Raw genomic sequence first — 27,990 nt, 5'->3', positions numbered from 1 at the left:
CCTGAGGCGGGGGGGAGGCAGCAACAGCAAACGCTGCTGGCAGTGATGAGCCCGATTGGCCTCACTCTGAGTGCCATCCCCACCGGCAGAGAGCGGCTTGCAGATGTTTCCTTTGACCCCGCGAATCAAAATGGAGGAGCCGGGGGGGGGGGGGAGCGCAAGAAGTTGTCGGCAGCGGATAATTCCAGCTGCCCTGTCACAGAATGCACAATGTGTCCTCTCTAGAGGGCTGGTTCCCCAGTCCGTGAACCTCTGCCCAGCAACCCCCAATACCACTGCTCAGCGGTCGCAGTGGCCTGTCCTAGGATCCAGACTCTAGCTTCACTGGGTGCCTTCCTACCCACTCTATTTGGCAGGGTTGTTCCTCCCCATGGTCAACGGGACCAGACTTCTCCAGGATATGTCCCTTACCTCTCCGGAGGCAAGCAGGTGGCAATTCTTCAGTCTAGGCTGCAATGAACAGTCACAGCTGCCTCAAACAGGGGTCCACCATATGTTGTTATTGTTTTAAGGATGGCATGATCTTAACAACATGACTCCCAGCTTATTACAGCAAGAGGAGAGCGATCTTTATTCTTCAAAACCCTCTTTTTATACAGTACTTCGGTACAATGAATATGATTGGTCATTTAGAGCCTACACCTCTTTGTAAACATCTTTGCCAGTAAACAAGTTAGAAAAACACCACCTGCTAACTGTTTTTCACCTCCCAAGGATTGTTTGGATTCCTCCTTAGGATTTTCCCAGGCCAGAATGAGTCGCTCGCCTGTCTTTTTAGCAAGTGCCTGAAGCCTAAAATCTGACCACTGTCAGTTCTCACACAGTGGCTGCAGCCCACCTCAGGCGAGAGCTGAGCAGGGAATTCGGGATGTTGGAGTTGGAGGCACCCCCTGTACCCTGGCACTCAACACTGGGCTGGCTTTGGGAGAGGTGTGCTATCCTCCTGCAGGGAGCCCAAAAAGCTTTTGAATCACTTTTCCCTGAGTTGCCCGCCTGGCATTGACCTCTCCGTGCTGTTTGCAGGTCAGTGGTCGGTGTGTTCCTCTGTGGGCCGGAGGCCCTGGCAAAGAGTCTGCAGAAGTCCTGTCACCAACACTCCAGCCTGGATCCCAGGCAGGTCAAATTCTACTTCAACAAGAAAAATTAAGTGGCAGCAAGGCTGGCGCTCCAGCGGGCAGGGACCCTGACTGTATTGCCTCAAGGCTTTTCCAAAGCAAGGCCAGGGATAAGCATCTGTGCATGCACTGAAGCCAGGCAAGACACAGCAAGGCACTCCATCTCCATGAGAAATTCCAGGTTTAAAGACTGCTGCTTGCCTGTCCTGGTGTACTACAGGTCCTCATGGAGCAAGTGGGGCTGTAGCTCCACCCAGTCCCCTCACTGGAAAACCAGAGGCTCATTCTGTGATGCTGCTGGAGCAGCAGGAAGCAGTGGAGCCCAGCAGGTTGGGCAGAACCACAGGATGGGGATAGGACAAGGGCATCCACACAGGTGTCAGGGGCTAAACGTGCCCCTCAGGGTCTAAGTAGTCTTTTGTATAAGAATAAATTAAACTTCCTTTTTTTTGTAATGAAAGCCTCCATGATGACTCAGTTGTGCAGGTACAAAGGGGCCCATGCTTTGCCCCCTTGTAGGGCTGCAATAGAAGAGCTGGCCGATAGCAAACCCTCTGGGGTGCAGGGTCAGACACTCCTCTGCAGGGGCTTGCTGCCACCCTGGCACCCCCAGAGCACCCAGCTCAGCTCCCACTGCAGCTCACACCAGGTTCTGCTCCAGTGTATGCAAAGAGGGAAACCCTGAGCAGGCTGGCATGGTGATACTGCAATCGGATCCGGAGCCCTTCCTGCCCTGCCAGCAGGGATAGGAAGCCAAGCTCTCTGTCATGCCCTTCCCCCTATACCCCTGTAAACAGCATAGCACAAGAAATTCCATTACTAGTTCTTGCCCTGGTATGGGAAGGAGGGAGGATAGCAAGTGGTTTGGACAAGACTGGAGCCAGGCTACACTGCTCCCAGAACCCAACACTTCCATCCTGGCCTCCATGAGAGACCAAACAAGGCAGCCAGGGACATGGGTTTACTCAAACCCTCTTCCCACTTTATTTCAAACACCATAAAATATACACACACACACACACAAAAAAAAAAAAAAAAAAAAAAAAAAAAGATGAACTGGAGGGAAAAACCTCTTGAGGGTGACACAACCTCTCCCAAAATGCACTATCAGCTCAGGTAGCAATGGGAAGCAGCTGCCAGGAAGCATCATCTCTATCCAGGCACATGGCATCTCCATCTTGTGCCTGCCAGAAAGAAGGGGAGGAAGGTGAGCCCAGCACAGAATCCTAGGCAGCTCTGTTTTACTGGAGGGGAGCAGGCACAGCATGAGACCAGGTTAAGGACATCACCTGTCAGGGTGCCCCCGTGGATTTCTGGATTTGCTCCTTCAGAATGAGGATGCTCTGCCGCTGTTCTGGGGGCAGCATGGCGATCTGGTCTGCTGTCAGCTGCAGGACCTGCATGATCAGTGCTGCCTGTGGGAAAAGAGGGGTCAGAGACCAGGCTGCTCTTCCTGCCAGAGCAGCCACAGCATACCAGAGCCAGGGAGGGGCTGAGCCCGCCACAGAAAGGCACACAGGAAGTGCTTCTCCTACTGTCTCTTCCTTTTGTTCTCTCACCTTCTCGTGATCCTGGGGGGTGACCTGGCTCTGTCCAGGGCTAAAGCCTCCAGGCTGACCAGCTCCTTGGACTCCTGCCCCAGGAATGCCTCCTCCCTGCATGCCTGCTCCAGCCATGTTAGGAACCTAGGGGAGTAAAAGAGGAGTTAAGGACTGAGGGGTCTCTGGACTCAGCCATACAAATCCAGGAAGGTAAAGCAGACGGTCAGATGGATGCCCTCATGGACTGCTTGAAGATACCTAAGCACAAAGAGTGTATTTTATGTGCTCTCCTCTCCCAACTCCTGTGCTCCTTCCTGTGTCTCAGGAAGAGGTGGAGAGAGGCCTGAATCTTGTCCTGTCCCCAGCTGATGGGCAGAGCCTGGGGAAATGGGACAGATGCCCTGACTCCTCAGAGGCAGTGACAAAGCCTGGTGCTTCCCAGAGCTGCTGCTCTGTGGGACTCCCCCACCCAGCCCCAGCCTACAGGATGCTGTCAGTGCCCGACCAGCTGAGCAGACGTGTATACCTGGCGGGGCGCCTGTGGACCACTGGCTCCCATGTTAAGTGGCCCAGGACCCTGTATCCCACCAGGCATTGGGCCACGCGGGTTGGGTCCAGGCCCTCGAGGCTCCAGGACCCTGGCCTCCATGGCCCTGACTTCCAGCACTCGTGGCTCCAGGCCTCGCGGCTCCAGTGCTCGCGCCTCCATCACCCGAGGCTCCAGCCCACGAGGCTCCAGCCCTCGTGGCTCCAGCCCTCGGGGATCTCTTCCAACTGCAGAGGAAACATAAGGTAAGCTCCTGAAGGAAGCAGTGCTACAGGAAATGTGGGAGTGAGCCTGCTGCCTCCTTTGTCTGGGGGCCAGCAAGCACCCAAGAGGTGCAGGGCTGCGGGCAGAGGGGATATGCCTACAGAAAGTCCCTTGCACCCTGGGACTATCCCTCCTTGCCTGGAGTCAGTCATTTCACTGCCCAAACCCCCTTCCTATGCCTTGGGTAGGGGCAGCCGGCTCCACCCAGACTTCTTGCCTGCACAATCCAAGCCACCCAGTATTTCATGCCCTCTCTCTCACCTCGAGCATCCATCAAGGGCCCCCGTGGCTCTCCCATCAGTGGTCGGGGTTCTCCCATGGGTCCCCCCCTCATCTCATGGCGGGGGCCGCGGCTGTCATGACCAGGCATATGGTGCATAGGGGCTCCCTGGTGGGGTGGCCCTAGGTAATCTCTGATGCAGAGGGACGAGGAGAGCAAAGCAGGAGGAGAAAAAACGAGAGAGTGTGAATCAGACAGTGGCTTGGCACAGTCTGGGCAGAGCGCTGGGATTGCCCCCGAAGCTGGACACGGGAGGAGGGTGAGGTTGGCACAGGGATGGGTGCTGGTGGCCCCATGCCACAGGGCAGCTGCCATCTTCCCGGGGATATCCCTTTCCCAGGGAAACGGGCTGGCTTCCATGGTTGGCAGCACACAGGCCTCCGACCAGGCAGCAGTGACTCCTAGAAGGCTGGTGCCATCCCTGTCCTCAGCGAGAGGTTGTCCTCGGCCAGGGGACAGTGCCAAGGGCTCCTCTCCTTCCCTCTCCCCTCACCTGGGCTCCGCTTCTCCAGTGACTGAGAGCAGGGTCCCTCCACGAGGGTCATTCGGAGCATCTCCCAAAAGGCCTCGGGGCGGCGGGCCACTAGCAGGTAGAGGTCCACGCTGCATAGGGGCCCTCGGGTCTGGCATAGGCACTGCCAGGGAGACACACAAGAACTCATGAGGATCTGCATGACCAGTGCTGTGCCAAGACTGTGCCCAGCACTCTCAGGCCAGGTGTGGGACAGCCACACTGTTCCCCTGAGCTGTGCTGTCTGCTGGGGATGTGGCCCCACACACGAGGCTGGAGCACACCAAAGCCCCTTCGCTGGCTGCCAATTTTATTCCTCTCTTTTTCTTCTCTGGTTTTATCTCAGGTTCCTTATGCACCAGAGGCCAAGCCAAGCATGGGTGCCCCCATGGCAATCCCACCAAGCGTGGGTATCAACACCCTGCTGACATGGGGCCAGGAGCAAAGCAAGATCTGGAAGGCTCCTGGAAGCACAGTGTCAATGGAGGCTGGATCTTAGGCAAAAGCCCTATCCAAACAGGCTCTCCTTTTCCATTGGAGGCTCTGTGCATGGTTCTAGCCTGTTCTCTCCTGTAGCCCTAGAGGAAATCCTGCCTCCTTCATCTCCTCTTACTGCTGTCAGGCTACAAGGACTGACATGCCAGTCCCTGGCCCTGAGAACGGCAGGGTGAGAGCTCCTCTCTGCACACTCCACAACAAGCTCCATGGGAAGAGGGAACTGGCAGGTGCTGGGATACCTTGAACGCGTTCGACAGATGCAGGCCTGGCAGGTCCCATGGGCGAGAGCTGCAGGTTCCCTAGGCAAGCAGCAGGAAAAGAGGGAAAGAGCAGACAAGTAAAATAGTGTATGCACACAGGCACCGACCAACTTGGGGACAGTGCTGCCTGCAGGATCACGCTCCCTGAAGTCCCCAGGAAAACCTACAGAGAAAATGTTGCAAGTCTGGCTTTATCAATCTCTTCTGTTAACACCGCCTTTGTTACCACAGGCAGGACAGCCAGCGGGGCACAGTCCTTCCCTCACTCAGGGAGAGAAGCAGGGAGAGAAGACATCCTGCCAAGAGACATGGCATTCCATGGGGCCACGCTGGCCCCATAATGCACACCCAGCTTCTGCTCTCCAAAACCTTTTGGGTGCCAAGAACTATCAGGTAGCTTTCAGGAAGACAGTGCCCACCCCAAAGAAAATGAGAGTCAGCTGCCCTTAAGGCCAAAGGATCTCAGACTAGATTTGCCATGTTGCTGAAACAAGGCCTAGGATAGAAGTCAAGGCAACAAATGTGTCAGGTATCTGCATGTGTTGTTCCTGGGAGAACAGGAACACCTGGGTTGTACTAACCTACGTATGGCAACATGTGAACCATAAGGAATCGGGCCCCAGGACTAGGCTGTACAAACCGTGCCTGTGGAGGGAAAGCCCAGCCGTCACTCTCCAGTCCCTGCCAAGCCTCAAGCCAAAACGGAGACCCAGCTCCCTCTGCTGGGCACGGTGCGGGAGGACGCGGTGGCCACACCAGCTGCTTCCCAGCACCCAGGCAGCAAAGGAGCAGGACAAGGACCAGAGAAGAGCAAGCACTGCCTGCCCGCAGAAGCACAGGGACAGACACAGACTTGCAGAGATGGAAAACACAGGAACATCCCCCTCGGTGGGGACAGGCAGCTCTCTGGGCACAACACAGCGCAGAACAAGCTGGGAGTCAATCGGGGCATGGGCTGAGCCCTGGGAGCCAGGGAGCTGCTACCACAGCCTTGTGCCTCAGTGAACAAACCCAGGCACAGTTCCGGGCCTGGGCACAGCCAGGCTGCAGACAGCTGGGGCACAGCACTGCTCACTGGAGCAAGGCTCACACTACACACAACACTACACACATCTGCTTTACCTTGTCCGCACTCCAAGGGGACGGGCCCTGCACCCGGCATCCCAACCTGTGGCTGCATCCCACCTGAGAGGGGACAGGCAGATATCAGACCCCTACTCAGCCATCCCTGATGACTAACCCATTCCTTTGGCCCCAAATACCTTCTTGCTCCCAGCTCCTGGGGGAGCATCTGGAGGTTTATTCCCTTGGTGTTGGTTCCCCCTCAGGGATAATCCAACTTATCAGCCCACCTCTGGCAGCAGCACAACCACAATGTACAGTACAGGATTATGTGTGCTCTCACAGGGCCGAGCCCTCTTGCTAGGGGGAAGGCAGAGGGGGGTGTCTGCAGGACCTGTGTGCACACAGGTAGGGCAGCTCAGCCCAGACTCACCTCCTGGAGCTATGGGGCCAGGGCCTGGGCCCTGCACAGGGGCTGCCATCTGTCCTGGGGCTGGCACTCCCCCCTGCACGGGTGGCTGCATCAGAGGAGGAGCGCCGTTGACGTGCATCCCGCCCTGCCCGGGAGAGACATTGGATCTCAGGGACACCCTGACACCCGGGCATGTGCCCAGCTGGGAGACCTGGAGCTGGCACTGCCCATTTCTCCTGCACAGCTCATGTGTTGTGCAGGCTCTTACTATGGGCTGTGGCTGGGACGATGGGGTGTTCTGCAGGTTCAGCTGCGCGTTGGGCCCTGGCCCAGGCCCCGGCCCAGGCCCTGGCCCTGGCAGCTGGTTGCCTGGGATCAGAGGAGGAACGCTGGTCTGGCGATGCAGAATTTTCTAGGGGAGGAAGAAAGAGAAAGGAGTTCATTTCCACTGCCACTCCACAAAGGCTTCCATCAATATCCTCCCAACCCCGGAGGAGCAGCAAGGGACAAACCAGCACGATCTCTGGGTCAACGATCCTCATGACCACCTGGGCCTGCAGCAGCGCATAAGCCAGCTGTGGGTTCTGGAGCAGCATGTTCCTGGCTTCCTGGGGGCTGTTCTGGACACACAGCTGAGAAGACAGGCACTGATCAGAGCTCTGACAAGATGTGACAGGGGCTGGGAGGGGGCAGGCAGTGGTGGGAGGAGCTGTGCTCACACAGGGAGCATGGCCCTCCTGTACTCACCTTCATCTGCTTCATCAGCTCAAACATCTGCTCGGGTGGCAGGCTGGCCACTGCCCGGCTGATGGACTCAGGGGCATCCTCTGGGTTGACAGGGTCCCCATAGGGTGACTCTATGATGGGTGCACCTGTGCCCAAGCCTGCAATACAGTTGGTGACTTCGTACTGCAACACGAACAGCACATGTAACAGGCTCATCAGGAGGGGAGCACCAGCCCATCAGGGGGAAAAGGAGACAGCAAAACCAAGATGTTAGGAGGAATTTCTTCACAGTGGGGGTGACTAGGCCTCAGAACAGGCTGCTCAGGGAGGTTGTGGAGTCACTGTTCCTGGAAGCATTTAAGTAAAGACTGAATGTGGCTTTTAGTGCTCCAGTCTAGTTGATGCAGTGGTGTTTGGTCAAAGGTTGGACCATGACCTTTAGAAACCTTTTCCAACCTAAATAATTCTGTGATTCTGTGATCATCTGAGAGCAAAAACGCAGAGCTGAGCCCATGCATCCCTCTGGGGAACTCGCAACACCTCTCAGAGCAGGTCAGCTCTGCCAGCCTGGCAGAGACACGCCCTGCAGTGCTGCCGAGGCTGGGCCCAGCATGAGACCCCGAAAGCCCGACTCACTCTTGAGCTCTTCCTTGTTCTTCTCGCTGGCAGCGTTGTCGACGCGCAGGGCCCTGCCGCTGAACTCGCGCCCGTTGAGGTTGCGCATGGCGCTGAGTGCCGTCTCCTGGTCCTGGTACTCACAGAAGCCATAGCCCTTGGGCTTCCCTGTCTCCCTGTCATACACCAGCCTGCGTGGTGAGCAGAGCAACGCTGCTGCTGAGGGCAGTGTGGGCATCCTACTGTGCCCACAGCTCCCACAGCTCCAGAGGGGATACTGGGCTAGAGTCTGAAGTGCTGGGAGCAGAGGGAAGGCTCCCAAGCCAGACCAAGGCACACAGCAGTTGGGCCTATGCCAAAGCCAAAGGGCCTGCTGGCTCCTGGCATGGGTGTTCCCTAAGCTGTGGTGTGCAGGAAGCCCACCAGTGCCAGCTCTGTGCCTGCCATGACTCCACGAGGCCCAGGACGGGACTGGCTGCTCCCAGAACTCCCAAAACCTTAACTGAGAGCTCTCCAGGGTCTGGTGCCAAGCCTGGAAAACACCTCTGAGAGGCACAGGGATGGGAGTGAGGAGCACAGAACCTGACCAGGACCTGAGCACTTATCAGCCACAGAAGGGCGGCTCCTCCAGCCCAGAACTGCATGCCCACATCCATCTGCTGTGCTCAGGACATTGTGCTTCATCTCCAGGTGACCCTGGCACAGCCACTCAGTCCCTCTGCCCTGAGCACAGCTGGCCTAGCCTCACAACCCCTGCAGATGCTGGGATTGTGTTTCCTCAAGCTCTGCATGAGGAAACAGCCTCGGGGGAGACCCGGGGAGGTTTAGATGGGATATTAGGCAAAGTTTGTTCACCAAAGCAGTTGTTAAGCATTAGAACAGGCAGCCCAAGGCAGTAGTGGAGTCACCATCCCTGGAAGTGGTCAAAATGTGTGTGCATGTGGCACTTGGAGACACGGTGGGCTTGGCAGTGCTGAGGGAACGGTTGGGCTGGATGGTTTTAGAGGCCTTTCCCAACGTTAACGATTTACGATTCCACGGTTCCCGCGGGGCTCGGTCTGTGCCGAGCAGGGGGACCCGGGGGACGCCTGAGGCCACTCTCACCTAAAGCTGACCACAGGCCCAACCTCCGAGAAAATGTCCTTCAGCTGTTCCTCCGTGGCCTCATACGGGATGTTCCCCACTGCGGAGACAGACGGTGCCGCCGGTCAGCGCGGCGGGTACCGGCCCCGACGGCGAGGGGGGGGGAAACCCGCCTTCCCCCGCCTGCCCCTGCCCCTTTCCCTTTGCAGGTCGAGGTCCTACTCCCACAGCCTCACCGAACACGGAGCGCAGGGACCGATCCACGGCAGGGTCCCGCACCGACAGCCCCGCCATCGCGCCGCCCGCGCCGCTTCCGGTCCGCGCGCCAACCGTCTCCCCCCTTCCTTTTCCGCCCGCGCCCGCAACAAGCATGGCAACGGCGCACTTAGAAAGCGCTCCGGCGGGAAACACGAGACAGGTGGGAGCGGCGTGGGGGTGCCGAGACTCCCCGGGACCCCCGAATGGGGATGCTGAGGCTTCGGGGCTTCCCCGGCACCGAGAGCCGGCCTCCGGGCAGCCCTTCCGCCTCAGAGATGCCGTATCGGGCACTGGCCCCGAGGTACAGTCCCTGGCGAGCCTGACACCGCCTGGGGCTCGGCAGGATGGAAGCCACGGACGTCCCCATCCCTGTCCCCATCCGTGTCCTTGCGCTTCCCACAGAGCAGAGGTTCTCCTAGCGCCTCAGGTGAGGGGCAGTGGGAACGAGGGGGAATGGGAGCCTTGTGCTGCTCCGGCAGGACGGTCCCTGAAGCAGGAGGGTCTGCGGGGCTGTGAGGGGCCTGGCCATGCCTTGCCTCGCAGGGAATGTCTGGAAGAGGAGTGGCTCTCGGACGAGCGTTGCCAGCTACAGCGGGTCCCAGGGGGCCGTGTGGTCCTGCCCGTGCTGGAGGAGAAGCTCTTCCAGCTCTGCCTGCCCCCGGAGATGCCCTGTGAGCTGGTCCGGCTCCAGGTGGGCCGAGCTGCCTTGCCCTGAGCCCTGCGTGGGGTGGTGCGCACTGAGTCCCACTGCCACGTCCGTGGTTCAGGACCCTGTCCCCTCCAGGACCGCTCGCCGGCGCAGGCCTACCCAGAGGCTGCGGGATGAGCTGAGGTGGCTGCTGGGTACGAGCTGGTCGGAGGAGCTGGAGCGGGTTGTGCTGCATGCGTGGCAGAGGCACGGGGACCTGGTGCTGCTGAGCAAGGACAGCTTCAAGGCTGCACCCTGGGAGAGGCTGGGTAAGGGCAAGCAGGGCCTGCCCACTGAACTGCCTTCATTGCCCAAATCTCCCGGGATGGTGTGTTGCAGGCTCAGTGCTCTGGGAGACAGTTGCCTCGGCTTTGGGGGCCTGGTGGGTGGCCAGGCAAGGACGGGTGATGCTGAATGGGATGCGGACCCCCAGTGTCACTGTGCTGCTGGGCCAGCATGGCAGGGTGGAGCACGTGGACAACGGGATCATGTGGGCAGTGAAAAGAACAGGGCATCTGCCTTTATTAATATCCAGCTCTTTATTAAAGTGATCAGCTATTTATTAAAGTCACCAGCAGTATTGCAGAGTCCAATCGAAGTTTTCCACGCTGCTGCAGCCATCTGAAGGAGCAAGTGCTGTCCCAGTTCATCATTCCACTATGAACAGTAAATACCGAGTCCTTGTTCCCATAGGAACAGCTAGGGGTTCTCTCTGGTCAACCATCAGAAGGCAGAGCAGTGAGGGGTCTGCCACTGGAGTACAGAGTCAGCTCTTTACCCTCAGGGAAAAACCTCGAGAGTTTCCCGTTGTCTGTCTCAGTCACTTCAGCTGTCCGGCTCCCATTCCATTCAGACTCCTCATAGGTCATGGTGAGTCTTCAAACCAGGCCAGGGGGTGCATCCACTCCTTCCTCAGCCACGGCGCCCTCTAATTCTCCTCTGATGCATCCAGCTTCCCATCTTGGGGTGTAGTTTCTCTAAAAAACCCTCCCAGGATTCACAGGGTCAGTTTTATTTGCATATACAAATGCATATGCATTTGTCCTGGTCGCAGCAGAGAGTATCCCTGCTGAAAAGGTAGTTAATGACAGGGCCATTTAGACAGGAGCTGCTCCTTTTCACATTTTAATGAGGAAGGAGAATGCCACAGCCCTGCCCCCCTCCCAGGGCCACAGCAGCAAACACGGGCAGGTTTTTTTGGTTTTTTTTTAGCCCTCATACCCACTGGGAATTCGTTCATAACAGGCAGGAGCTGCAGGATGTGGCTCGTGTGGGGAAGGGACTGCCCTCACCATCTGGGTGCGGTCTTCCCAGGTACACCTTCGATGCGACCAAGTGCATGTTCTCCCCAGGCAACATCATGGAGAAGCTGCGTGTGGCCTCACTGCCCTGCTCCTGGGAGGTCATGGTGGATCTCTGCACAGGTAACAGGGATGGAAGAGGGGGGGGGGGGGCAGGTTCTGATGGCATCCAGGTAAATGAAATGTCATTTACAGCTTGGAATGAAAAATACTCATGTTTAGAGCTTCTGTCTTGTCTGTGAGCCCTTGAGCTATCCTGGCACTGCTGTCCTGCCTGTGTCCCTGCAGCCTTTGGACACTTAGCATGTCCTGTACTCAGGCTCTGTACCTAGTACTGGTTTGGGGAATCACTTGAATCCAGGGGAAAGATTTGCCATTGTTTGTACTTAAGGAAGTTAGTACTTCCAGTTTGTGCCACACTGAAAGGGCATGGCACCCACAAAACTGCTCTGGATTAATCAAACTAAATGGTAATCTGGACACTTCTGCAGAGCTGGGTAGGTCTTAACATGATGGCCAAAGACTGAAGGTAAAATAAGCACCTCTAAACATTTTTCGAGGCAGATTTTGCTTTTGCAGAAGAGGGAGGAATAAATTTCTATTTTTTCAGTGTTTGGGCTTTTTCCAACCCAGAGCAAAGCAGACTTGGAGAGCCAGGGTGGCAGTGTGCATCCTGCCCTGCCCTGAGGGAGGAGTGTGGATCTCTGGCCGTCCCTGCCCTCAGCCACTGCCGCCTCCTGCCTGCAGGCATTGGCTATTTCACGCTGCCATTCCTGGTGCGTGCAGGAGCTGCCTTTGTCCATGCCTGTGAGTGAATGGAACAGTGTTGGGGGTTAGATTTGCTTTTTTTTTTTTTCCAGTTACAGAATTTTTTCCCATAAGTTTCCAAGAAGCCTTAATGATTACTTAATCAGAACAAAAGGGAGTACTTGAAGGACATGGCAACACAAGGCTACACCTATTGTGTTTAAGTCTCTGGGAGTGTCCCTCAGAGGGGAGAGATGACGAGCTTTGGGAAAGTGTCCTAGTTTAGGACAAAATTCCACAACTCCCTCCCCCACCACCGGGTTCGGGAGGAATTTCCTCAGAGGAGAAAGTGGAAAAAACTTTTTTATTGAGAAACAACGAAAAAAACCACTCCCCAACACAAGGAAAACAGTCCGAGATGACAAGAAATGTTTTCACCAGTCCAAGAGAGGGTGAGCAGTCTCTGCTGGGGAGGGTGCCAAAGCTTCTCTCAGGTGCAGACTCTGGGGGGTGTTCCCTTGATGTTCCCGAAATCAGGGCCCGAAGCAGGTCCGATGTCTTCAGGGAAGGGAGGAAGGAAAGAAGGGGAAACACAAAAGCAGAAAAATGGCAAAAAAGCAAGCAAAAAGCAGAAAGCAAGAGAGCAAAGCCAGCAAAGCAGCCTAAAGCTAGCAGCAAGCCAGAGGCAAGCAGCCGGGGGAGGGGCTCAGCCACAGACAAAACAAACTGAGAACATGGGAACAGGGAAAAAAAAAAAAAAACAACCACGATTTGGGATACAAAGCATGAAAATGTCCTGTCACCCCAGGACATTCCACCCCTTATCCCATATCGTGAACATGTTACTGAACACAATGAAAAAAAACTTTCTTCTCACTTGCTCAAACCTTCCACACTTGCACATTTCCTTCCATCTTACTTGCTCAGACCTTTGACACTTTCATGTTTCCTTCTGTCTCATATCTGTATGATCTAACGTACAGATAATGGTGGTAACGCTCAGCGAACAATGATATCATCCCACAATCAGGTCTCCCTGAGGTACACAACGGGTTGTCCCATCTTTCTGCATTAACCACCAGGTATAACCTGGTCGAGCAAAGACAATCCCACGAATGGGTTTGCCTGTACTCAAGGCAGGATTAATCCATACTGTCTTCCCCAACAAACCTCTGACATGGGCCACTGGGACTTTATCTCCATCTACTATATTAAGGGGCTCAGATTGGGCAGGACCTGCTCGGTTGGTGGAACCTCGAGTGTTAACTAACCAGGTGGCTCTTGCTAAATGCTGCTCCCAGTTCTTGAAAGACCCCCCACCCAGTGCTTTCAAAGTGTTTTTTAACAATCCATTGTACCTCTCCACTTTACCTGCAGCTGGTGCATGGTAGGGGATGTGGTACACCCACTCGATGCCATGTTCCCTAGCCCAGTTGTTAATAAGATTACTTTTAAAATGAGTCCCATTGTCTGACTCAATCCTCTCAGGAGTACCATGCCTCCAAAGGACCTGCTTTTCAAGGCCCAGGATGGTGTTGCAGGCTGTAGCATGAGACACGGGGTAGGTTTCCAACCATCCCGTAGTGGCTTCTACCATGGTTAGTACATGGCGCTTGCTTTGGCGGGTTTGAGGCAGTGTGATGTAATCAATCTGCCAAGCCTCCCCATACTTGTACTTGGACCACCGCCCCCCATACCAGAGGGGCTTCACCCGCTTAGCCTGTTTAATGGCAGCACATTTCACAGTCATGAATAACCTGAGAAATGCTATTCATGGTTAGATCCACCCCTCGGTCTCGTGCCCACTTATAGGTGGCATCTCTACCCTGGTGGCCTGAGGCATCATGGGCCCATCGTGCTAGGAACAACTCTCCTTTGTGCTCCCAGTCAAGATCTATCTTCAACTCCCCTATCTTTGCAGCCTGATCTACGTGCTGATTGTTCTGCTGCTCCTCATTAGCTCTGCTTCTAGGGACATGGGCATCTACATGGCGAACCTTCACAGGTAGTTTCTCTAACCGGGTAGCGATGTCTTTCCATTCTTCAGCAGCCCAAATTGGTTTTCCTCTGCGCTGCCAGTTCGCCTCCTTCCATCTCTTCAGCCATCCCCACAGAGCATTGGCTACCATCCAGGAATCAGTATAAAGGTAAAGTTTTGGCCACTTCTCTGCTTCAGCAATGTCCAGGGCCAACTGAACGGCTTTGAGCTCCGCGAGTTGACTCGATCCACCTTCTCCTTCGATAGCTTGTGCAACCTGTCGTGTGGGGCTCCATACGGCTGCTTTCCACTTCCGGTTCATCCCCACAAGGCGACAGGAACCATCAGTAAAAAGAGTGTAGCGTGTGTCTTCTGCCGGCAGTTGGTTATATGGTGGAGCTTCTTCAGCACGGGTCACTTGCTCTTCTCCCTCTTCACCAGTGAGACTGAAGCTTTCACCCTCAGGCCAATTTGTAATTACCTCCAAAATCCCAGGACGATTTAGTTTCCCAATTTGGGCGCGCTGTGTAATGAGGGCAATCCACTTGCTCCATGTAGCATTGGTGGCATGGTGGGTAGAGGGAACCTTTCCTTTGAACATCCACCCCAGCACGGGTAGTCGAGGTGCCAGGAAGAGTTGTACCTTGGTACCAATCACTTCTGAAGCAGCTTGGACTCCTTCATACGCGGCCAAGATTTCTTTCTCTGTTGGGGTGTAGTTGGCTTCAGACCCTCTGTAGCTCCGACTCCAGAATCCCAGTGGTCGGCCTCGGGTCTCACCAGGCACCTTCTGCCAAAGGCTCCAGGACAGGCCATGGTTCCCAGCTGCAGAGTAGAGCACGTTCTTCACCTCTGGTCCTGTCCTGACTGGGCCAAGGGCTACCGCATGAGCGATCTCCTGCTTGATCTGGGCAAAGGCTTGTTGCTGTTCAGGGCCCCAATAGAAATCATTCTTCTTACGGGTAACCAAGTAAAGAGGGCTCACAATCTGACTATATTCAGGAATGTGCATCCTCCAGAAACCTATAGCACCTAAGAAAGCTTGTGTTTCCTTCTTGTTGGTTGGTGGGGACATAGCTGTGATTTTGTTGATGACATCAGTAGGAATCTGGTGCCGTCCATCTTGCCACTTCACTCCCAGGAACTGGATCTCCCGAGCCGGTCCCTTAACTTTACTTTTCTTAATGGCAAAGCCAGCTTCCAGGAGAATTTGGATGATTTTCTCTCCTTTCTCAAACACTTCTGCTGCTGTGTTTCCCCACACAATGATATCATCAATGTATTGTAAATGTTCTGGAGCCTCACCCTTTTCTAGCGTAGTCTGGATCAGTCCATGACAGATGGTAGGACTGTGCTTCCACCCCTGGGGCAGTTGGTTCCAGGTGTACTGCACGCCCCTCCAGGTGAAAGCAAACTGAGGCCTGCATTCTGCAGCCAGAGGAATGGAGAAAAACGCATTAGCGATGTCGATTGTGGCGTACCACTTCGCTGCCTTGGACTCCAGCTCGTACTGGAGTTCCAGCATGTCCGGCACAGCGGCGCTCAGTGGTGGAGTCACTTCATTCAAAGCACGGTAATCTACGGTCAATCTCCATTCTCCTTCAGATTTACGCACAGGCCAGATGGGACTGTTGAAGGGTGAGTGGGTTTTGCTGACCACCCCTTGGCTCTCCAGCTCTCGGATCATCTTGTGAATGGGGATCACAGCATCTCGATTTGTTCGATACTGCTGGCGATGCACTGTCGAGATGGCAACAGGTACTCGTTGCTCTTCTACCTTCAGGAGTCCTACTGCAGATGGGTTCTCTGACAGTCCAGGCAAGGTGTTCAATTTCTTAATGCCCTCTGCCTCCACGGCAGCTATTCCAAAAGCCCATCTGAACCCCCTAGGGTCTTTGTAATAGCCATTCCTGAGATAGTCTATGCCCAGAATACTCGGAGCCTCTGGGCCAGTCACAATCGGATGTTCCTGCCACTCCTTCCCAGTCAGGCTCACCTTGGCTTCCAACAGGGTCAATTTTTGTGATCCCCCTGTCACCCCGGCAATAGAAATAGGTTCTGTTCCCTCATGTTCTGATGGCATTAGGGTACACTGAGAACCGGTATCAACCAAAGCTTTATACTTCTGTGGCTCTGATGTGCCAGGCCATAGAACCCATACTGTCCAAAAAACTCAGTTTTCCCTAACCTCTACCTGGCTAGAGGCAGGGCCCCTCTAAGCCTGGTTATCCCTCTTTCCTGAGACATATGTCTTGGAGGTTCCTTCAAGGGGATCGGACAAGTCATCATCATCATTATGCCTGACAGTTCGAGTACGGGCAACTGGAGCTGCTTCCCTTTTCCTACCTTCCTTCAATTCACGCACCCGTTGTGCCAGAGCAGCAGTAGGCTTCCCATCCCATCTCCTCATGTTTTCTCCAGACTCACGTAGGAAGAACCACAACTCAGCTCGTGGGGTGTACCTTCTCTCCCCAACAGAGGAACGTCTGCGTTGGATACTAGGGCCTCTAATTTGTACAGCTGAGATTTGGAGGAGGTCCTCCTTAATCTCTTCCCTGAGTTTCTTACGACTTTCCTCTATTTTATCTTCTAATTTCTGCAGTCGTGTTTCCACAGCTGCAATTCTGGCATGAGTCGGGCCATGTACAGCATCTGCATATGCCCGAAGCTTCTTTGCCATATCGAGCACAGTCTCATACATCTCATCCCGCTTCATTATTGCTAGAGCAGAAGCGTATTCAGGTGGCCCAAGGCGCACAAGTTTCCTCCACATTACAGGTGTGCACGGTACGAAGTCCGGATTCCTAGTTGTTATATCATCTGAAAAAATGATCTCTACCACTGCCATCTCCCTCAAGCGTTGGATCCCCTGTTCTATGGTCTTCCACCGTGTCTGCTGAATATAAAGGTCATCTGCACACAGGTATCTTTGTGCTATGCTGTCCAGGACCCGTTCCCAGAGGCTGTGAGGGCTAGCCCTCCTCATCATGCCTTGGTCGATGACAGGATCATGTGACAGGGATCCTAAATGCCTTGCTTCAGTGCCATCCAGAATGGTAGCCTCCCCTGCCGCATCCCAAAGGCAGACTAGCCAACTAATTATAGACTCATCGGGCTGTCGCCTATAATCCTTTCTTAGGCCTCGAAGGTCCTTCAGGGAGAAGGAATCAATATTGGCTCCGGAATCTATGCCACTTGGTGTGGTCTCTGATTTTGGTGATGGTCCTTCTCTTGGATCATCATCATCCTCCACCCTTCGGTCAGTCTTGCTTTTACACTTTCCACCTTTTGTATTTGCAGCAACAGCCATTGGTTGGGGCTTACTGTCTGGTTTAACTACTGGCCTGGAGCCTGGGATGTTAGCTGCAGCCTGAGTGACTGGGACAGTGACTAATTTATCTCCCTGTTCCCTTTCCTCTATCTGCTGCCCTACAGTATCTAGCAGGGTGCGATAAGCATGTGCCAGGGCCCAGCTCACTGCAATGATCCTTTCCTCCTTAGTGTTACCATGGCACCTCTCTTTCAGATACTTTACCACCTCAGCTGGGTTCTGAATTTGTTCAGATGGGAAGTCACAGACTACAGGGTCAGAAAACTCCTTTAAAATTTGGCCCATATCCTCCCATTTCCCACGCCACTCAGAATTCTTCACCCTTGGTTTCACTCCTAAATCAGGAGTCTCACCAGCCCCTCTAGAAATCTCAGCCTTCATCTTATATAAACTGCAGACAGTATAAAGAAAGCTTACTAAATTAAATGCCAGAAAGATGGTGTCCTTGGCAGTCAGGGAGAACCGAACATTTTCTAATAGAGATGTAAACAATTCGGAGGAGAAGAAGGAAAGCAAAGGCTGAAAAGCCTCCTCCCCTGCTTCTCCCCTAACAAACTGAGTACACAACCATAACCATGAACCATACATTCCTGGAACCGATAACAACATTTTTATAAACCTCTTACAAATCATCACAACCAAGCCCAGCCTGATAAATATTCTGGTTAGCGCCCCACGGTTACAAAAGCTATGCATCAGGGACAATACCGGAGCTATTGCTGGATAAGAGAATAAACCTAATGACCACAAAGGTATTAAAACTTCAAAGAACCCTAATGACCAGAAATAGAGGCAGGCTTTCACTCCAAATGACATTTTACCTTCAAAAAGAGACATACCAATATGCCCACAAAACAACAGAAACCAAAATATTATTAGAATAAATTTTTTTTCCACTTTGTATGATCGTCTCCCCGTACGGGCCACCAAATTTGTGTTTGTCCTAGTTTAGGACAAAATTCCACAACTCCCTCCCCCACCACCGGGTTCGGGAGGAATTTCCTCAGAGGAGAAAGTGGAAAAAACTTTTTTATTGAGAAACAACGAAAAAAACCACTCCCCAACACAAGGAAAACAGTCCGAGATGACAAGAAATGTTTTCACCAGTCCAAGAGAGAGTGAGCAGTCTCTGCTGGGGAGGGTGCCAAAGCTTCTCTCAGGTGCAGACTCTGGGGGGTGTTCCCTTGATGTTCCCGAAATCAGGGCCCGAAGCAGGTCCGATGTCTTCAGGGAAGGGAGGAAGGAAAGAAGGGGAAACACAAAAGCAGAAAAATGGCAAAAAAGCAAGCAAAAAGCAGAAAGCAAGAGAGCAAAGCCAGCAAAGCAGCCTAAAGCTAGCAGCAAGCCAGAGGCAAGCAGCCGGGGGAGGGGCTCAGCCACAGACAAAACAAACTGAGAACATGGGAACAGGGAAAAAAAAAAAAAAAACAACCACGATTTGGGATACAAAGCATGAAAATGTCCTGTCACCCCAGGACAGAAAGGTAAAAAGACAGAGCTGGAGGAGGGGAACTCACTCTTGCTCTCAGCATTGAGGAGGACAGTCAAGCTGCCCCTCGCTGCAGGAAGAGTTCACGGCCATCACTCTGCCTCTGCCTCGTCCTGGGAAATCTACAGTCATCTGCTTGTGTACCCGGGAATCCTGAGCTCGTTTTCTCCAGCCTTCCCCCTCACCGCCGCTGCTTCTTCGGAGCTTTGAGGTTCCCCTGCTACTCTGTAGCCCAGCACTGCCAAGCCCTGCCGGGACACCCCCTGCCGCTCCAGCTACCAGCGCAGAGCTCCTCATCTCATCCACCGGCCCGGGACTTTCCACCGTTCCAGCTCAGCCTCTCGGAGTCCTGCAGGGGCACCCAGATCAAACTGCCCAGGGTGTTTTTGTGAAAGAAAGCCCTCAAGGTTCCTGGTTCTGTTTATTATTAATGCTGTAGTTGGTTTGTTGTTTTGTCATATATACTAGTAAAGAACTGTTATTCCTATCCCCATACCTCTGTCTGAAAGCTCCTTTAATTTTTTTAATTAGAATAATTTGGAGGGAGGGGATTCGAATTCTCCATCTCTAGGGAGGTCCTGCCCCCTTCCTAGCAGATATCTGTCTTTCAAACCAAGACAAACAGCCATGCCGTGGAGGCCCTGCACAGGACTCTGGTGCTGAACGGGGTGCAGGATCATTGCCACATCCACACTGGGGACAGCTGGCAGGTGAGCACTGCTGCCTGGTTGTGGACCCCCCTCCCTGCTGGCATCCCCTTACCTCCTCTCTCCTCCCAGCTGCAGCTGCAGGATGTGGCAGATAGGGGGAACGTGGGGCTGATTCCTAGCTCGGAGGAAGGCTGGTCAGTGGCCTACCACGTCCTGAAGAAGGACACGGGTGGGGTTCTCCACATCCACCACACTGTGGACACTCCCCCTGCACTGGCCTCGCCACAGACTGCGGTGCTGCAGGCTGAGCAGGGCACTCCAGAGGCTGCCAGCTCTGTGGGAGAGGCACAGCACCCAACAGCGGACAGTGGGGAGGAGACGCTGGGGGCCAGGCTCAGCCCCAAGTGGCTGAAGCTACGGCTACAAGGATCCAGGGGCTGCTGGCAAAGCTGCACAAGCGGCTGTGGCCCACCAGCGTCCTGCACATCGAGGCAGTGAAGTCCTATGCACCACACGTGCATCACCTCGTGCTGGACCTCAAGTGCCTGCCAGTGCTGCCCATTTAGTAGGGCATGGGCATCGCTGGGGCTCCAGCTCCCGTGGAAGGGTGGTATCAAGCACCAGGGGCAGTGAAATTTTTCCCCCTGCAGTCCCCTGTAGTTCCTAGGCTAGCTCAGATCCTAGAGGGCTTTGGAGGAATATTTCAGGGACAAGGCAAAAGATTCCAAAAGAGGCTCTAACCCCCAGATGGAGTCCAAGACGTTTATTCTTGAAGGTTTCCAGGGGGGAAAGAGGACGAATGAGGAAGGACAGGGCCTTATCTAGACTCCTGCTAAGGAAGAGATAGTTGGACCTCAGCCAATAGGGTCAAGAAAGGGAGGAAGGGTTAAACTACATGGTTACAGACTCCACGTGTCTCTGGGGGGGGGGGGTGGGGGAACCATTCACCAGAGAAATACATCTCCCCCTTTTTTTGTTTGACAAGGTTAAAAGAAAGACATTAGGTTCATTTTGACACGGAGTGTGGGTTTTCCCACCACTTACAATTGGTAGGGAAATCAGACCGCTTTAGGTTTGCCAACTCTATATGGTTGACTTCTGAGGTAGAAGGTATGAAGCTATTGATAGCCTTGAAAATCAAACAATGTAGGATCCCGAATGCTATTGTTACAAGGAAAAGAATAACAAGAAATAACAAAATTGTTTTAACTCTACAAGTCTACCACCCTGTGAATCCCCAGCCCTTGAACAGTTCTTTGACCCAATCCTCAGATTCTTGCTTCACTTGTCCATTCAAGTTGTTCATGCCTCGGAGGGCAGCATGGATGTTGGGAGCTTTTGAGGTCAGGTTCATGCAGCAGAGTCCTTCAAATTCCTGGCATTCATGTCCATGCAGTAACAAAAGAAAATCTATTGCAGCGTGGTTTTGAAGTGTTGCCTGTCTGGCAATTTCCCCATCTTCTAGGAGAGAGCTGATGGCAATGGACGTCAAGTTTGCCTGTTTGACCACCCAGCACTCTAGATGGCCCAATTCACCTAGAGCTTTGGCTGCTGCGACCCACGGAAGGAACAGGGACACAGCAACTCTTTTTGACTTAGCCCAATGAAAATGTTTATTACACAGTCAGCAGGTGATATCAGTTTTCTTTTAAGTGTATACAGCACAACGACATGAAAGAATAGTTTAAAAATGGGAAACCAAATTCTGCAGTGTAGCAAGGCATCTCCCTTGTCACAGAAAAGCTTATCTGTTGCTTGTTTACTGGTGAAATAACTCCGGTGATCTCACCCCTCACATGAGTTTGCTAATTGGTAAAATAATCAAGACAGCTTGTCTTCTAGTGAGTTATTTCGGCAACATGGGATTATCACTCCCAGCTGACTATAAACATCTTGCTGTGAATGTGAGATCTGGAAAGATGAAATGGAATTTCTGACTGACACATTTCGCTTTACAAATGATAAAAGCTACACAAAACTTTCACAAAGAAGTCTTCTGCACATTAACTGGAAATGTGTGGGATCTTCTCCCCAAAGTCAGAATGTCGACTTGTGGTTACTCTCCCAGGGGTTTAGTGAAAGGTTGCTGTGCACACTATCATCAATTTGGTGGTAAGTTACATCAACTCCTATACTATTTCTTTGCTAGTTTTAATAAGGTACCTTAATGTCATGCACTGTTTTATATAACCTACTAGTGGTTCTTTTCTTTTCTACTCTGTAGTAAGTAACTATGATTAAGGCTTTTTGTCTGTTATCTCTTGTCTATTCAATAAATAATTCAATTTATAATAGACCTGATTGGCCATTCTTAGAACTTGCAATCCACAGCAGTTTAGGTACAGGCCACATAAATTTAAGATGCTGCCAAAAATCTGAGCCTAAGGAAAGGCTTGTCTGAAGATCCCACTTGAGCCATAGCATGTGGCAAAACCTGCAGACGACCCATATCCATCACTGCTCATAGCATTACCATATAATGCAGTATTGATGCAGGCAGAGTACAAGGATTCCAGCTTTGGGGCTTAGTCCTGGCAATTGCATAAGGTGGTGTTGATGCAGGCAGAGTGCTGGGATTCCCCATGACTGCATATGGTTTGGCATCCTGTGGGTTTCTTATCTTCTTTTCTTCATGTTAAAGCTGGGATTAAAGCACAGGAGTCGCAGTTTTGTGTTCGGACTGAAATGTGTATTAATTCTTATCTATAATACAGTCTCACTAGTTGTGAGTTCTAGCTAACAAGGTAGAAAATGGCTCTCTAACTCTTTTCAAGGTCTTTTAAGTGCTATTTATCCAATAATGAGATGACATCTATATTATTTATACTTTTAACCCAATAACTAAATACCCGGTGTCCACAATGCAGACTTTTTCATCCAATTATAAAAAACACCCAAACCCATGTAGAAGGTGAAAGAAGAACTTAGCCTACTCCCTAAATTTTCCATATTGCTTTATATATATTACTATATACTAAAATCTTAAACTCCAAGTTTTACACCCTGTGACATTACACAATTCTATTCAAACTACACACCCATAATCCCAGTGCTATCACTCAATCTTGCAAGCCTGTTCCATGGCCTCAGATCAAATGTAGTGCTTGCTTGAGGGTCAGTGCCTGTCAGAACAGAAAGCTTGAGATTCTCAGCTTCCAGGGTTTCAACAGCATCCCTTTGTTGACTTCTCATCCATACACAATTGCTCCAAACATACAAATAAGCCATATGATCTGGGAATTTGTCTTCCAGATGTGTAGCTCTCCAGATCTCAGGTTGTTGGGAGTGCCTGATGCCTCTCCATGAGGCTGGGGTCGACAATCATTCCTTTTGCAGAAGGTATGCTGTTGTTAATTAACTGTGTCACCAGGTGAAGGAACTATAGGAGGAAGTGAGCAGGCTGTGCAGCATCCATGAGAATGAGTGAGAGATTGATTGGTTATTCTTAGAGATGCTAGTCTCAGGAGTCTCAAACCCCCCTTGCAGTGAAGATGCAGGTGGGCTCAGAAGCCTGTCAAACAGTAAGTCAAAGGTCTGTTGAGTATGAAGGTTGGAAGGTGGTCACTGCCCTTACTAGGAAGAAAGTTCCTCCTCCTGAAAACTTGATGATGATAGATAGGTCTGGTACCTCTTACAACAGGTATGAGGTCCTGGAACTAGGACAGACAATTGATGATATAGACAAAGGTCTTGCTGTGATGGCGGGGTCACCTAGGGCAAGACAGCCTACCCCTGCATCACAACCTCCTGGGTTAAGAGGAAAAGAAGGGTAGTTGTCTTAGGTGACTCCCTTCAAAGGGGAACAGAGGGCTTTTTTTGCAGACCAGTGCGACAGATATAGCTGGTTTATAGCTGCACAGATAATTTGGCTTAACAGACATCAGCTCTACCAGCCTAGCTCAAAGTAAACAAGTCCCTGGACACAACAACAATAGGTCAGATTCAAATCCAGACAGAGGACCTCAGCCAACCCCTTTGAAGCACGGATACACCCATATCATTGGCCAATGAGCTAGGCAAAATTAAGACCCTTGACTAATGATGTCTGTAAGCATAGGAAATTTGAAAGCCCAATATAAGGAGCTGCCGGACAATAAACGTGGGCTGTTGCTGCATGATCTCAGTGTGTTAATGTGGTGCCCTTGTCTCCGACTCCACAGCAACATTTGGTGACCCCGACATGATAGCAACAAGCAGTATTGTGGGGAGACAGGGGGGCAGCAAAATTTGCTGCTGGCAGCCTGTTGGGCTGCGGAAAGCTGTGGGCAGAAAATTGGGGGTAAGCAGAGAAAGCCATGGGCAAAGAATTACAGGTGGCAGAAAAACTGAGGGCAGGGAAGAATGCTGCAAGGAATGGCAGGGAAAGCTGTGTGGGTCCAGACCCCCCCTTTGTGGATTAGACACACAGCCGGGAACATGGGGGTGAGGGCTTCGACACCAGAGGACCCCCTCCTGCAGGTATGGAATATTATTTTAAAAAAGAGATGGGAAAATAATGACAAATGGGCTTCACTAGCCCTAATAATGGGGTGTGAGAGCCACAGACTAAACATGTCCAAAGGACCCACCCTATATGTAAAAACGTGGGAGCGGTCTGGCCAACATATCCTTTCAGCAGCCTCAGCAGGTGACGAGACCACCATTAATGTTATAAAACCCTGAAGGCTCATCCTGAATTTATTAAAACAGCTGAAGAGAGAGTGGGAGGTGAGGACAGCAGAGGGATCACCTCTGGCACTTTCCACCAAGGCAAGCGGCAAAAGCATGGCACCAGGGGAGGTGGTGGGGGGCTTAGACCCTGCGCTGGGTGAGCCAGAGAGGAGGACGGGATGAGAAGTCACTGCATGCCTCGAAACCACACAGGATCACGTCACCGCCCCCTGCAGGGATGTCTCCCCAGAGGAGCTTGCCTCAGTTGCCCGAGAGCCTGCCACCATCCCAGGAGGGGACAAGCTGTCAGCAGAACACGACGCAGCCAAACCGTGCCCTGCCACGTCTATCCAGACCCCTGAAATCCCAACCGGCTGCTTTGCTGCTCCATGCTCTGCTGTCTAGTGTCCTGCAGGACCTGCAGAAACCCCTGAGACCATGCCTAGTGGCTGCGAGATGTCTGGTTGCCACAGTCATGCCTGCTGCTCCATGCTTTGCTGTGCTGCACCCTGCTGTGTCTGCCAGGACCCCTGAGAACGCAGCCAGCCACTCTGAGGCAGTGCCAAGCTCCTGCCAGGCGCTCAGCTACTGTCACAGTTTAGCCACTTCTGCGGCCTGCCGTGCTGTCCCCCTGTGACAAGCGGGCATTCTGTTACTGTGCCTAGCTGTATGCATGTCAACAGAGCACCCTACAGCTCCAATCCCGCCTGCACAGCCACCGGATCAGCGTGCACTAGGACCACACACACCCCCTGCTATCACCCGCACTCCAGGACTGCCTTCTGAGACCAAGTGGGCCAGCTTCAAGACCACACCTCCGACCCAGCCTCCATGGGGCAGGGCTCTGCCTTTGACCCAGCCTTCGTGGGGTATGGCTGCACTTCCGATCCAGCCTCTGTGGGCAGGTCTGGGAAATGTGTCACCAGCAGTTCCTGGAGATGTAATATCCAGAAGTAACAGCAGACCCTGGGACCCCAGAATCACCACTGCCTCTGCTGCAAGTGCGCCCCCGTTACCCGAGCTGGAGCTGTCCCTGAAATGTGTTTTGGTTTAGGGCAAATTTGGGAGGAAACTCCTGAATAGGATCTTTTTGGGGAAGTGAACCTTAATGGCTCTTCTCTTTTCTCATCTGGGAAAAGAACTTCTATGGAGAAAAGTGGAAAAAACTATTTATTTAACGAACAAAGTGCTCACAAGCACAAAGAATGAATAATTTGAAACCATAAAACCTCCTGTTGAGGTTTAATAAATAAAACCGCTCTGAAGTGAGATGGTAAATTCAGAAAGTCTCTGCCGTGGGCAGCTCAGCTTGCTTAGTCTCTTATCAGTTTCAGTCTTTTTGGAGGTCCAGGCCCCGGTGGGCTGCAGGTGCTCCTCTGGGTTTTTTAGTCGGGAGCAGGTTTAAACAGTCTCAAGAAAAAGGAAAAAAAACAGTCTAGGGAACTTCTCTATCCTAGCTAGCTAAAACTAACTAAAAAGCACAGGAAATCTCTGTCCTGCAGTCTGTCCAAGCCTCAGCCGAACAACTGCTGGAGAAGAATGGGTAGGAGTCAGTAAGTTTTCTTCAAAACAAACTCAGTGCTTCTCTTTCTCTTTGCTTCTCTCTCAGAATCATTCTTAAAGGTACAGAGCACAATTTACAGAACACACAATTGGGGATACAGGCATCATAAAGTCACCTTAAGACAACCAGCAAGGGATGCGAGGGAGACCAGCAGAGAGAGCCAGAGCCATCGTCCTCCCTTGGAACATCGTGATATCGCCACCATCGCTGCACTGTCAACAGCCCTGCCAGATTCTGTGTCTGGCAAAAGGTAAAACAGGTGGCTGTCACGAGTGGGGACTACAAAGGGGCAGAATTCATTGATGTACCCATGTTGGGGTTGGGAGCCTGAGGATGGGACAGTTGCTGTTTATCTGGTAATAAGAGGCAATGGGACTACTCCTGACAAGTACACTCCCTTCCAGTGGCCAGTTCTTTCTGAACTGCATCAGCTAGTGGCCAAGCGTGGTTTGGGTTCTACTGCTGTTGCTAATATGCTATGATTCCTAACTGTTGGAGTGCATGCCCCCCTGGGTTCCCCAGGCAGAGAGAAAGATGCAGGGGTTGAATTGAAGCCTTTAGAAAAACTAAAATATATTAAGCCACGTAAATATGAAGTAGAAGTTTAGACTCCAGTTTTAAGTAAGTATACTCTAAATGCCTTAAGAATCAGTCAGCCAGCACAGGGCCCAGAGTCCTGAGGCCTGACAACTTAGCTTTAGACATAACAAAACATTTTAGAAAATTTCTCACAGTGCTAGATAGAGCAAGTACAATTTTTACGTGAATAAGATAGAACCTTTTACGTTAATAGATATGCTATATGATAGAGCTTTTTACATTAATAGATATGAGTAGGTTTTTGTGTAAGGATTGATATAAACTTTCCTAGTTTTTCATAGTTTCACGTACTTTCAAAATTAAGTTTAGATTAGTGTAGAGAGAATGTTTTAGAATTGTGTTCTTAGTTGATTGGCCAACCTACAGATAGGGACATGAATATGCATTTATGGTTTATGGATAAAAATCCCCTGTTTTTGGGGCAATGGTATGGATTCATCGATTCTTCAATGATCGAACCACCCTCCTTCCATCTGCAACAAGAGACAATGGGGCTTTGCCAGGGAGTAGTGACCGGGGAGCTGTTGCCAGGACTTTGTCAGGTATTATATCACTTGGGGGGTGCTTCTGCTTGTCTCTGTTGCTGCTGCTTGGGGAGTGCAGCTGTGGCCACTGCTGCTGCTACGGCAGTAGCTTTGCTGTCTCGGCTGCAGCTGCAGGGATCCCTGCTCAGGAACAGGACTCTGGGCCCGGAATCTGTCTTTCCTTGCGGCCAGGACCCCTTGTCCATTTGCCTTCCCCTGTGGCTGGGACCCCTTGTCCACCTGTCTTTCCCCCATGGCTGGGACCCCTTGTCCATCTGTCTTTCCCCCATGGCTGGGACCCTTTGTGAGTTTGTTTTTCCACCATGGTCAGTTGTTGCCATGAGGTTTTTTCCTGGGTTGCCGAGCGTTCATGTTGAAGGAGAAACGTGCAGTTTCTCACGCTCATGAATGTAAACATTGGCCATGTTTTGCTGTCTTTCATTGTTTACATATTTCTAGGTGGGAGGAGAAAAGTGATTGACAGTTGGCTTGACCAATGTGGTGAGGAGGTGGGAATTCCATCCTCCAATCCATGGGCCTCATAGGAAATGTATAAAAGTGGTTTTTGTAAATAAACCCGGGTCTTCCTGCCCTGCTCTGCTGAACCCAGAACTGTGTCCCGAGTCTCTCACTTCTGGTCAGGCCCTACGGTGATAGTCAGGACTCTGTCAATTTGCTGTTACACCCCACTGGGACTTTAAGCTTTATGACTTTTAGTAAGACTGCATGTTTAGAACTCTTGCCTTTGAGACTGATGCATTTATATAATAAACAACTTTGAAATAATCAGTAAAATGCTCTTGGCCTTTTAAAACCCTAAACCCATGAACAGCTCAACACCTAACCACTGAGAAGGTAACTCCTTTTGATATAAAACAGCTTGACAAATTATTGTTTACAAGAGTCCAATATATGGTGTTCGAAACTGCATGGAAGAGCAGTTCTGAAAAACAGGAGTTAAAAAATCTAAAGGTTCCATGAGAAGACCCACGTTATGAGGCAGGGGTCCCTCAGTTTCTGGGATTAGCACCAGTGGGGGATCCCTGACTCCAGGCTAGATTGCATCTCTTAATACTGGCACAGGTGAAAGAATTGGGATTGTAGGCACTGCTTGAGGTAACTAATACAGCAAACCCAACTCAAACATATTCCAAAAGCAGACAAGGAGTCAAAGAACCATATCTACAGTTCATAGAGAGATTACAACATGCTATGGCAAAACAAATCTTTAATGTTGAGGCCAGAAATCATCTAATTTTACAATTGGCAAAGGATAATGCCAATGAGGACTGCCAA

At 51.9% G+C, this 27,990-nt stretch overlaps 1 protein-coding gene and 1 pseudogene across 3 annotated transcripts; one reads left to right on the top strand and one right to left on the bottom strand.

The window, feature by feature from the left end:
• Positions 1–2,143: 2,143 nt before the first annotated feature.
• Positions 2,144–9,539, bottom strand: LOC134564859 (cleavage stimulation factor subunit 2-like). Of its 3 annotated transcripts, XM_063424114.1 has the most exons (15): positions 9,151–9,539; positions 8,936–9,014; positions 7,853–8,022; positions 7,238–7,374; positions 7,003–7,122; positions 6,759–6,902; positions 6,512–6,635; positions 6,139–6,201; positions 4,996–5,055; positions 4,241–4,382; positions 3,729–3,880; positions 3,183–3,430; positions 2,675–2,800; positions 2,405–2,530; positions 2,144–2,299 (listed from the first exon to the last, which is right to left on the bottom strand). In XM_063424114.1, the coding sequence occupies exons 1-14, from the start codon at positions 9,284–9,286 to the stop codon at positions 2,408–2,410; spliced, it is 1,824 nt and encodes a 607-aa protein (XP_063280184.1). In that variant the 5' UTR covers positions 9,287–9,539; the 3' UTR covers positions 2,144–2,299; positions 2,405–2,407. The 3 variants fall into 3 exon arrangements, with proteins under 3 accessions (XP_063280184.1, XP_063280185.1, XP_063280186.1); XM_063424115.1 differs by lacking the exon at positions 4,996–5,055 and having other exon boundaries at positions 9,151–9,535; XM_063424116.1 differs by lacking the exons at positions 4,996–5,055; positions 6,139–6,201 and having other exon boundaries at positions 9,151–9,537.
• On the top strand, positions 9,517–20,164 carry LOC134564861 (tRNA wybutosine-synthesizing protein 2 homolog; annotated as a pseudogene).
• Positions 20,165–27,990: the final 7,826 nt, after the last annotated feature.

Source organism: Prinia subflava, assembly GCF_021018805.1.
Source record: "Prinia subflava isolate CZ2003 ecotype Zambia chromosome W unlocalized genomic scaffold, Cam_Psub_1.2 scaffold_22_NEW, whole genome shotgun sequence".
Classification (NCBI taxonomy): domain Eukaryota; kingdom Metazoa; phylum Chordata; class Aves; order Passeriformes; family Cisticolidae; genus Prinia; species Prinia subflava.
The sequence above is the reverse complement of the archived record's forward strand: the minus strand, read 5'-3'. Positions and strand labels throughout refer to the sequence as shown.

Excerpts from the sequence above, each read along its gene's own strand:
- LOC134564859 (XM_063424114.1), bottom strand. The coding sequence starts at position 9,286 with ATGCTTGTTGCGGGCGCGGGCGGAAAAGGAAGGGGGGAGACGGTTGGC. Across the intron at positions 6,636-6,758 it reads CGTCCCAGCCACAGCCCATA|GGCGGGATGCACGTCAACGG; the intron begins GTAAGAGCCTGC and ends TCTCCCGGGCAG. Across the intron at positions 2,531-2,674 it reads CCCCCCAGGATCACGAGAAG|GCAGCACTGATCATGCAGGT; the intron begins GTGAGAGAACAA and ends CTTTTCCCACAG.